This window comes from Rousettus aegyptiacus, unplaced genomic scaffold (assembly GCF_014176215.1).
Source record: "Rousettus aegyptiacus isolate mRouAeg1 unplaced genomic scaffold, mRouAeg1.p scaffold_m13_p_8, whole genome shotgun sequence".
Taxonomy (NCBI): Eukaryota; Metazoa; Chordata; class Mammalia; order Chiroptera; family Pteropodidae; genus Rousettus; species Rousettus aegyptiacus.
In genome coordinates this window covers 75,080,296-75,092,371 of record NW_023416311.1, presented here as the reverse complement: position 1 = coordinate 75,092,371, position 12,076 = coordinate 75,080,296, and the positions used below count along the sequence as shown (strand labels likewise).

The 12,076-nt window shown below is 29.9% G+C and overlaps 1 protein-coding gene across 3 annotated transcripts in view; it reads right to left on the bottom strand.

Moving 5' to 3' along the window:
* Positions 1–3,505: 3,505 nt before the first annotated feature.
* The window catches only part of CENPK (centromere protein K), a 34,428-nt gene continuing 25,857 nt past the window's right edge, over positions 3,506–12,076 (bottom strand). For all 3 annotated transcript variants that reach the window (XM_036225724.1, XM_036225725.1, XM_036225726.1), the window contains 2 exons: positions 8,826–8,879; positions 3,506–6,411 (listed from right to left, as the gene is read on the bottom strand). In XM_036225724.1, the coding sequence (XP_036081617.1) occupies positions 6,253–6,411; positions 8,826–8,879 (213 nt within the window). In that variant the 3' untranslated portion in view covers positions 3,506–6,252. The remainder of the gene's footprint in view (positions 6,412–8,825; positions 8,880–12,076) is intronic.

Here is a 12,076-nt window from a genome sequence, read left to right as displayed (position 1 = left end):
GATTCATTTTTACATATTATTGCATTTAATTATTTCGTTAAAGATTTTTTGCATTTATGTCCATGAGAGATATTTGTATCTTTTCTTGTAATGTCTTTGTTTAGTTTATTATTAGTGTAATGCTGGCTTCATTGAATGAGAGGAACTACTCTCAGTTTCTATTTCCTGGGACAGATAGTATAGAATTGGCATAATTTCCTTCTTGAATGTGTGCTAGAATTCACTAGTAAAACTGTCTGGGGCTGATACTTTGTTTTAGAAGCCTATTAATTATTGATTCAATTTAATATAGTGTTGTGCAGAGTAGCTATTTTTCCTTGTGTGATTATTGCTAGATTGTCTCTTTCAAAGAATTGGTCCATTTCATCTAAGTTATAAAATTGTGGGCAGAGAGTTCATAATATTCCTTTATTAATCTTTTAATGTTCAAAGAATCAATACTGATTGCCCTTTTCGTTATTTATATTAGTAAGTTTTGTTTTCTTTCTTTCTTGATTAGCCTGGCTAGAGATTTGTCAATTTTATTAATATTCTCAAATAGCCAGCTTTGTGTTTGTCTATTGATTTTGTTTTCACTTTCATTTATTTCTATTGTTTTTTTCTTCTTTTGCTTACGTTGGATTTAATTTGCTCTTCTCTTTCTAGTTTCCTAAGGTAGAATCTTTTACTAATCATTTAAGAAGTTTCATCTTTTATAATAAATTTTAATGCTATAAATTTCTCTCTAAACTTTGCTTTTGCTGCATCTCACAAATTTTAATGAGTTGTATTTTCATTTAGTTCAAAATATTTAAAAAATTCTCTTAGAAGTATGTTGTTTAGTCTCCAAATATTTGGGGATTTTCCAGGTATCTGTTATTTCTAGTTTAATTTCACTGTAGTCTGAGAAACTACTTTGTATTTTAAAAAATTTAATCATGACCCAGAATGTGGTTTTAGTAAATTTTCCATTTGAAGTTGAAAAGTGTATTCTGCTCTTGCTGGATATTCTATAAATGTCAATTAGATCCAGTTAATTGATGATGCTGATCAGTTTAACTATATTCTGATTTTCTCTCTCTGAGATCTGTCAATTACTAATCGAGGAATGCTGAAGTCTCCAATTACAATAGTGAATTCATCTATTTCTTCTTGCAGGTCTACCAGTTTTTGTCTCATGTATTATGATAATATTTTCAGATGCATAAAAATTAAGTATTATTATGTCCTCTTGGAAAACTGACTTTATCAATATGTGATGTCCCTCATGATCCCTGGTCATTTTCCTTGCTCTGAGATCTGCTTTGTTTGTAATCTATGTATCTAAATCCTGGTTATTTTAAAATCAATGTTAACTTGGTGTATCTGTCTCCATCCCTTTACTTTTAATGTCTTTATATTTCAAATAATTTCTTATAGAAAACATACAGTTGAGTCTTGTCTTTTCTTCCACTCTGACAGTCCTGTCTTAATTGGTATATTTAGTATTTAGTCCATTCACATTTCAAGTGACTACTGATTGAGTTGGATTAATATCTACTGCATTTGTTTTTGCTTTCTATTTGTTGCTCCTGTCTTTTGTCTTCCATTTTTCTGCCTTCTCTAGTTTTAATCAAGCATTTTCTTTAATTCTATTTTCTTTTTTATCTCAGCACATTGATTTTACTTTTAAAAAATTATAGTATTGCCTAGAGTTTGCAATATACACTTACAACTAATCCAACTTCACTTTCAAATAACATTGTATATGGTAACAAAACAGGCAATGCAAGTACTTCCTACTAGGATTTGCAGTTCCTCCTACAACACTGTTGTCAAACAAAGGCTTCTTGTTTCCAGTGCAACAAGCCACACCTGTCTTCACAATATGAAAAATAGCAGAACGAACTGAAAAACAACAACTCTTCTTTGAGTTATCATAGAACTGAAGTTAGAGGCAATTTACTGCTTACCAGAGCAGAGGTGTTGAGAAAAAATACCCAAAGAAGCCAGTACCAGATTCCTTTTTACCTGATATATCATGTTTGGATTAACAAACTTAAAGGTATACTAAAAGACACTTTGAATAAAGAGAGCATAAGATCCAAATTCAGATATGACAGAGATTTTGGAATGATCAGATGAGAAATGTAAAACAATTGATTAATATGCTATAGGCTCTAATGGGAAAGTAAATGACATGCAAGAAAAGATGAGTAATGTCAGCAGAGTGACGAAAACTCTAAAATAGAATAAAATGTTAAAAATAAAAATCATAAGAATGTTTTTGATGGGCTCAGCAATAGACTGGACATAGCTGAGCAAAGAATCAGTATTCTTGAAAAATAATAGAAACTCCCAAAACTGAAATGAAGAGAAAAGAGAGTGAAAACGATGGGGCAGAATATCCAAGAACTACGGCATAATTACAAGAGGTGTGAACATACACGTAATGAGAATACTAGCAGAAAGGGGATACAAGAAGCATTTCAAGCATTTCATGACAGATACCAAGTCATGAATCCAGGAAGCTCAGAAAACACAAAGCAGGATAAATATAAAACAAAAAACAAACAACAACAACAACAACAAAAAACCTACACGTAGGCCTATCATATTGACACAGAAAAGCAAAGACAAAGTACTGAAAGAAGCTAGAGAAATAAAAACTTTAAAACGAAGAACTAATGATATTTGCACCAGATTTCTCTTCAGAAATCATGAAAGCAAAATAGGGTTGAGTGAAATATTTAAAGTGTTTTAAACATTAAAATCCACCAACCTATCTATAATTCTTAAGCAGTGAAATTATACTTCTAAAGTGAAGAAAAATAAGACTTTCACAGACAAAAATTGAGGAATTTTTGTTGCCAATAGTCTTCCCTTGCAAGACATGGTTTTAAAAAAAGTTCTTCATAGTGAAGAAAATGATATAGGTCAGAAACTTGGATCTACATAAAAAAGAAAGAATGTTAGAAAAGGAATAAATAGGGTAAAAAAATATATTGTCAATCATTTCATTTATCCATAAGCTATAATCACAAAATACATAGTTGCTGTTTTTTGAATAAACAATTATTAGATTAAAAAATATAAAAAATAAAAGATTTTATTTTATATTCATAGTACATTTGAGAGGACACAAAGTACAATTAAAAGAGGATACAGAGACCTAACACTTTAAGTATGTCTTTTAATAAATTGTAGGAATAACATAAACCAAAAAACCAAAATTACAAAGACACAAGATTTTTCTCTCTCCATCTTTGTAATAGGTATCCCAAATTAGCTACCAACTAGAAATTAATTTAGTACTGTAAGTCATAACTAAACACACACATGTATTATAGGTCATTACTCAAGCATTCAAGAAAATGTAAGCATTTCTTTCCCATTATATTATGTTAGTAAGTCTGGCCCATATGAATTATCCATGATTGTATCACATATTTCTATTTCCCTTGCCCAGATTCCAAATGCCCCATGTATATATCAAAATGGCTGGCGGATATTGCTTCTTATATTGTTTAAAAGAAAAGAGCATTACTGGGGTTCAAAAGAATCATTTATTACTCAAAAGGTTAGAAAATCATTTTAAAATTAAATTAATCACAATTATATTTTCACAAAATTAATACAATTGAACAAGTCAAATTATGTTGTCATATTAAAGACGTACATTAACATTAAACATTGTAATGTAGAACTTTTATATGAGGATAGTGAACAGATATGAAACAATCCACCATGATGTGAATTGCATCTGTGATTACTACAAAACAAGATTCATTTAAGATGGCTGTTATTACATTCTGTTATAACATGAAAATTAATAGCATGTATCAAATAGCGGTTACATTATTGGTAGAGGGGACCCAAAATGGAAATGTGGTTAAAGAGAACTTTAGATTTATCTGTAATGTCGGTAATAATTTTTTAAGAAAGAATGCATTCATTTTTTGTATAATAGAAAATCAGTTAAAAATGAAAATCTCTGAATGCGACAAAAAGGGAAATTCAACCTATACAAGGATGGAAAACAAACAACAAACTATGAAAAATATTTAAAACAAGCTAATAGGTTTCAATTTTTCACTTTACTATGATGTTTCTGAGTCCACGTCATAAAATGTAACAACCATAAATTATTTGACATGGTGCATGTAACAACTGGTGTAACACATTAACAGACTATATTTTTAGAAAAAATAGCTTCTCAGTAGATATTGCAAACATAAAAATTCTAATGTTTTGATTAGAAAATATCAAAAGGGCAATAGGTCATTTCAGTTACCATTCTTATTTTAGTTATTATTTACTAGTAATTACCAGAAAATAGGCTGGGGTAAAATGTTGTAGTAATTGAAAAAATATAATTCTTGGTAAAAAGCAACCAGGAAGTAAACTAAAAGTTAGCTAAATAAATAAAAAGTAAACTAAGAAAACCAAGGGAGTTACACATGTTAATACTGATGTATAACCATATAAAAACACAGGACAAGGCTAACCAAGGTCCTATTCAACTGAGTTAAATTTTCAATCAAAGATTTAAATTCTCCCAGATCAATCCACGTGTACACATCAGCCAATAACAAAGTTAAATATATTTTGTGGCAGACTAAAACAAATTTTTAAGTTAGGCTAACATCACCATCTGGTTTGGGAAAGCTAGAATGTGGTATTACTTTCAGATATTTTGCATTATCATATTTAAGAGCTAGTAAAATAAAAACAAATTCTTAGTTTTATAGATTTCAGTGATTTCCTTAAATCAGTGAAAAATGAAAATACATACAGATCTTCGGAACTGGAAACATTTTCACAAACGTGCTCAAAACCATAAAAAGCTTCAAGGGATGTAAGCTTAGATGGAGTACAAATCAAGACTTATTCTGCTATAATTTACTTTGTGATTGAGATCAAAAGTGGGCAAATAATCTATGTAAGAAGCCTGGGTTAATGAATTAAAGTATAATGCCATCAGTTTTCTTTAGAGCCTTATACAAGATACTGTAGTAAAATTTTCTTAATAAGTAGATCTATCTGTAAAATGTGAAGACTTGCCAAATAAATCATCAAGTTGTTTATTGCCTTCATCTCTTTCTGTAATTTGCAACACAGAGATGTCTGTGGACAATAGCACACTGTGACCTGCTCTGTAGGCTCGTACTAACAGAACCATTTCTCTAGTAACTTCAAGGAATAAAAAGTTGGTCATTCCTCTGACTCCCAACTAAGGAACTCGTATATGTTATGTTCCTGTAAAGGAACTTACATGCACTAAAATATAACAGTATTTGTATCTTCTATAGAAGGGACGTGGTATACTTGGAATATTACTTGCTTACGTTTAAAAAGATGAAGTATTTAAGGTAATCAAGGAACTTAAATGATATACAGTAGAAAGCATTTTCAAACAGAAAGTACACATTAAATTCTCTTAGAAAACAGGATTCTAAATGAGTTTGGAATTCTCTAGTTTAGCTTGTATGTAATCCTATTGAGTCCTATAATATCTTCATTTATCCAACTATCAAAGTCTACTTAGTTTACAAAGATATCATGCCACATTACCAAAAAAAGCTAAGATATTTTTAGATAAGAGAATTTTATTTACAGAAAAGTCATATGATTAACAAAATTTTATGAACACAATTTTGTTAGCAATAACAGAATCAAGAATGGTTTATATTACTTATTATGATACACATCAAAATGCAGTTTTCTATTACCTCTATCCATTATTTTGTTTCAATTTTTAACAAATCTAGAAATAAGATAGTATACATGAAACAGATTTACTAAATATTTTTAAATTATGCTTCCTTCTACATCAGATACTGTTAATTTTAAAACCATCAGCAAATTAAATGGCCTTTCTCTTATAATTCCTAAGTATAAGGAGGTTAAGCACCAAATAAATAGAACTCAAAATGCATAAAAGAAACTTATAAATTTAAAAAATATATTACATTAGGAATATCAGAAATTAACAAAGAATCTTCCAAAGAATATTGCAAAAATTACATTAAATGCTTTATAATGGTTAAGTGTAGAATATGTTTACATGCATCTTTGTCCATTCAGTTTAAAAAACCAATGCACTGACCAGAATGTAAAAGGACCATTTTTAAATGAATAGCAGATGGTGGCATTTCATTTTAAGGATAAAAGAGAGATGGACTATGTGCTTTGATTTGCAAATAATGTTCTTTATCCAAGTAATATTCAGTGTTTCCATTAGCTTTGAATGACAAGATTCTTCAGGTACTGTGTGAAAAAGCGACCATTCTTTCACTGATGGAAAGCTTCTAATCTTATCCGGGTTGGATCTTCTGGATGTCTCAAGGCAATTCCATTTCGTAGGAGCAGCTCGACATAAGGTGGCCAAAAAGAATTGCTAATTTTGATATATGGATCATGTGGAACATCAAATAATCTATTTAAAAGAATCTAGGAAGAAATATCATTCAAAATATACCTTACTTGGGAAAAAGTTTATACAGCTTTAATAAAGTTTTTCACCAAATAGTCTTTCTTTGAATAACTGTTTATATCAAAATTTCTATGTATTAACTTAAATAGCTGATTTTCTTTTTTAAAAGACTACAGATATCAGATAAAATGAATCTCTGCATTTTACTTTGAAAACATTTCCTAAAACCTGGTTGAAAGATATTTACAATTCTCCCACTTCTCTTGGAATTAATAATTTCTTTAGAAGTTTGGTTATAACCACTTGTTATAAGAAAATGAGAAACTTAAATACTCAACAAAACATGCAAAAAAACTTTTTTTAATATGCATGTCTCAATATTTGGAGGAAAAAGAAATCACCAATCCTGTGGCCCCCGACCCCAAAACACCTATCATGACAAATCTTCAAAATAATTCTAGCATTGCTTCCTTCAACTTCATCTTGAATATCTTTGATTTCTTCACTAAGGATATTGAGAGGTTACAACCACGAACATAAGTTTTGGGACTCTGCAGTAAATTATATAGGTTAACATTTTTCAAATTGCATTCTACCAGTCTAAGGATATTCTTAGTCTTGATAAACAGGGTTCTATAATCTAATAGGCTGGGGAAAGAATGCTAATGTGCACTGAGAATCACATGTCTTTTCCAGATCATGAGCATTTGGAAAATTTTTTCAAGAAACGCACAGTAAAAATTCCTTGAACACTAATGTTGTATGATACATACTGAAAAATGCTAAGTGTACATCAAGTTTTACTCTGCATCCTCAGCTACCACACACTGTCTTTCCAAATTACAAAACCAGAATTCAGAAAGGTTAAGAGATTCCTCAAGGAGAACATAATTAGTGGAAGATCATGGATTAGACTTCATATCTCTTAACTGCCAGGCCAAAGCTTTAATTAAAAGATATTATTTTTAAAAATATGGAAAAGAAAAAGCATAATTTATACAAATATTTAAGTACTATAGAAATACAATGAAACTAAAGCTCTCATCTCAATAACATCATAATAACAATATCTCAGTTCTTGAAATGAAATTTTCATCTATCATGAACTTTAGCTATATCTCAAGTACACATCCTGAAAAAAAAAATCTTTCGGTCTCACTCTTTTAGGTATAATGATATCAAAAATTAAATATTATTCCTATTTTACAGCAATTGCTTATCTGGATATAATTTAAAATCTTTCCATTTATGACTTCAATTATATTAATTAAAATTCTAGTAAATGCCAGAAATAATTAAATGCTAAAAATTCAACTTTAAAATGAACAGGTATACAGTTTCATTTTTCACTAAATTGCAGCTTATATATATTGGTACTTATATCATTGGTAATATAGGTATTGGAGATAAAAATGGTTCTTAATTTGAAGTTTTAGATGAGATCTCAGTGTAGTATTCAAAAATTACACATGTATTTCCCAATTAATAACTGTCGATATTTGCCAGATATATGACAATAATTACTTTTTAAAAAGGTTACATAATCCATGAGAAACAGTAGTTTCTTAGTTTCAGTGCAAACTGGAATAACTAGAAACATGTTAAAAAATTCCAATCACAAATTAAAATATGTCTGTATTTGCTTCCAAAGCAATATTCTATATTAAGATATCCTGAGGCATCAAAACTACTTAACTGGATGAAAACAGAGACTTTAGTATTCAATTCATAAAATTACAATGAAACAAGTTTTCTGATATCACTCTTTCCTCTAAACTTACCAACGATTTTTAAAAAACATGCTACTTGTTAAATAGCCCCTTCTTCATAACCTATTTTATCTTCCTCTCCACCCAATTTGCAATGGATTGTCATATCAAGATCTAAAATATTTAACATATTTGATAACTGGCTGACGTTCAAAACATTTTTTTAAAAGGTCAAAGATACTTGTTTTTTTTTTTTTTTTTAAAAAAAGGTAAATGTTAGGCAGAAAATGTTGCTCAGTCCTTACATTTATGAAAAAAGAGGTTGTTATTTAAGGAAAAAGTGTGCAGAAATTTCTGTAACCTCCATTACATATATTTGATAGAATACGGATAGAATGACAGCTAGATACCATCAATGTAACAGCATAAAGCTTCACTGTGTAAATACTAAATAACAGCATCAAAATGTTTTTAAGTAATCTTGGGAACATGATTAAGAGACTAATCTCATGTTCTTTAAAAAAATGACAATATTCTTTCTAGTACTATATAGAAAACAGAAACTAATTATATACTAAAATAAATTAATATATCTAATAAAGATTGGTATATATTTTAAGAACTAAAGTAGTACTTTTTCTTTTTCTAGCCTGTGTATAATTGTTTACAAATCACTAATTAAGTGACATCTTCAAGACAAAACAACTACACGGGTCACTTACCTCTAACATTTCATGCAGTGTTATCAGCTGTGCAGTTGATTCTTGAATATTTTTCTTTGAGAGAAATGTGAATAAGAATTAACAGTTCAATTCTGCCAATGGTAGATTATACAGTATTTATTACAAAACTTCAAAAACTAATTTCTTAAATGTAGTGGTACAAGGCATACTAAAATCAAATATTTCTAATTAGGCAATATAAAAGGAATACTGAAAGTAAATAATCTGTCTAAGCAGTAAGGTTCATGAAAACGAAACAACTTTTAAGACAGTGAAATCTCTCGTAATTATTAGAAGATACAATTCAGACTATAAATATATGTGATAAATTATATTACACATATTATATATACTCATATATAAAAGTCTAGTGTTTAAACCTCCCAATCAAAATATCTCAAAGGACATTATAGGCTGTATACAGCTTCAGGACAGGAAAGTTGCTTTCCAAAGAGACCTGTTTGTCTTTCTATAGTTCATGACAGTTCCTAATGTTAATTCAATTCACTGATTCTTTTTTCCTTGAAATGGCACAAAATAAATCTCATTTCATGATTCCATGCAAGAGTTCCTCAAATATTTGAAGACAGCTATTATGAGCCTCAAGCTTCTCCACATTAATCATCACTAGTTCCTTCAATTGTTCTTCATAAGCCCTTCAGTCTCATGGATGTTCTCTGAATGTGCTCTAATTTGTCTTTTCTGGATCCAGTCTCCACAATGATACAGGCCTGATTCAAATACTAAAGATAAAAAGACTCATTTTCATATTTGTAGATGCTGGAATTCTAGCCATTAAGTTTAAGATTATATTTGCTTTTGAACATCTACTTCACCCTGCTGATCTCTATCTGAACATAATATCATCTAAACTGACAGTCTCTGTCATACATCTAAGATAGGTTGTCATCATTTTTTAATGTTTTAAACCCAAGAAAAACATTCAGTGTACCTCTAATAAGTATCATTCTATTTTATTTGGCCTATTCCCTGGCTAGCTGAAAAATAGTCCTACTTGTCATCCACTATATTTACTATCTAGCCCTTGCAGTTTCATATATTTTCAAACGTGAAGACAAGTGTTCTAGCTCTTTATCCAAATTACTATTTAAAATGTTCAACAGGACAAGGCTCCAAGGGAAATTGCTAGTAGTTTCCTCCTAAGATTATACTAATCCCAACCAACAGCTTTTGAGTTCAGACATTCAATTAATTGCAAAGTCACCAACTATAGTGACAGCTAATACTCTCCATTCCAAGATTAAAATGGAGTCCTTATAAAATCTTATAGAAATACAAAAATATTAAATAGTAAAACAAAAAAAATCCTGACAAAAATAAATGTGCTTCCTGAGTAACAATAGTAAAGCTGGATCTCAAAATCTTCTGACCACTAATACCTTACTAAATGGAATAGTAAAAGGCAGCATATGATTCACTAGTGATGAAAGCAAACACAATTTTAGACTTGATAAAGAAATAAGCAGCAAGGCATGGATTAAAATACAAAGATTTGAGACAAAAAAAGAAATGCAGAAGAAAAATAAAATGAAAGTAAACAAGGAAAAAATGTTTCAACCTAAGGATTTGATAAGCGATATAAAAAAAAAAGGTGACATAAATCTGTCCCCTGGAAATAATATATCAGCTTCAAAGCAAAACTACTAGTAAATGTTCAACATTGTGACATGTCCTGTTAAATTACTGAAGGTCAAAGATAAAGAACTCTCCAGGCATATATTCAGAAGCAGTAAGACAATCTATAGACTGGCCTCAGACTCCTCCACTCCTCCACTGCACATTCCATCTCAGAATGGAGCAATCCCTCAAGACTTGAGATTTTTAAAAAATGTGTCAAAGGTATCCTTTGAGTATAAAGGCAAACAAAATAGTTTTAGCATTCAAAAATTTAAAAACTAAAACACCCAGGAATTCTTCTTGAACAAATTATCTGTCAAAGAAACCCATCAAATCAAATGATGGATTAAACTTAAAAATTCAAAAATGAATGGTAAGAGATGACAATCATTGAATTCAATACAATGTAGAATAAAGACTAAGCATATACATGAATTATGGTATACACGCAGAATATAAATGCTATAAACCTGTCAAAGTACAAATAGAGAACACGAATTGGAATGAGGGTATAAGAGGAAGAATATTAATTTCCTCATCTTTCATATCAGGGAGTCAAATAACACTGCCTAAAGTTAAAAGATTAAATTACACAAACTATTAAAATCTTTTGCTCTTCATAATTTGTTTTCTTTATATTAAGGATCTCTCCAGAACTGAAATAATTATCTGAGTTCAACAATTTAACTTTACTCATTGTTCTTCTATCGAATGTAAGTAAAATTATCTCTAATACTTATTTTATACTAGCATATACAAAATTAAATTGATTCACTCATCCATCACTCCATTTGTTTCTATACATGTACAGGTTTAGAAAGATGTCTCAAATGACATAGTCAGAAGGCAGCCATCATCAGTCAGGAAGCAAGGCCTCAGTAGAAACCTAGAAAACCCTGATGGCATTTTGATCTTGGACTTCTAGACTCCAAAATAGTCAGAAAATAAATTTCTTTTGTTTAAACAACCTAATCTGTAGTATTTGTTTGTGGCAGCTTGAGGTGACTAATACATCCATTATTATTACTTGACAGAGAGAAAGAATGTAATATATCATTTCGTGATATATCGATAGTTCATATAATTCATTTAAAAAAGTGAGCTTATCAAACAAGATTTAATGAACCCATGATGACTTCTGGTAATCAATGCTTCCTTTCTCACAATGCCTCAAACTTCTGGTTCTATTAGTGGAGAAGAATAGGTTAAAAGAAAAGATGAAAAACATAGTGGGATCAGAAAGTAAGTTAGTAAGTTACTGGAACATTATTATATTAATAGGTAAAGAATCATGAACTTAATGAAATGGTTAATAAGAAGGCTAATAGAAGGTCAACAATTCAGAAATGAATAATGGGTATAAGTAACAATGAACAGAATGGAAGACATAGTCCACAACAAATATAGAGCCTTATAAAAATAGATATATAAAAAAAGGGAAGAATTAAAAAAACAGATTGTAAGAAAACCAAGAGAACTTTTTCTCCTGTTCCTAGTACACATACCCACTCAGTCATTCAATAAATATGACCTTAGAAGATACTATAATAGATAGGCGAGATAGCAGACACAACGATGAACTAAACTCATCAAGGAGCTCACAGTACATGGTG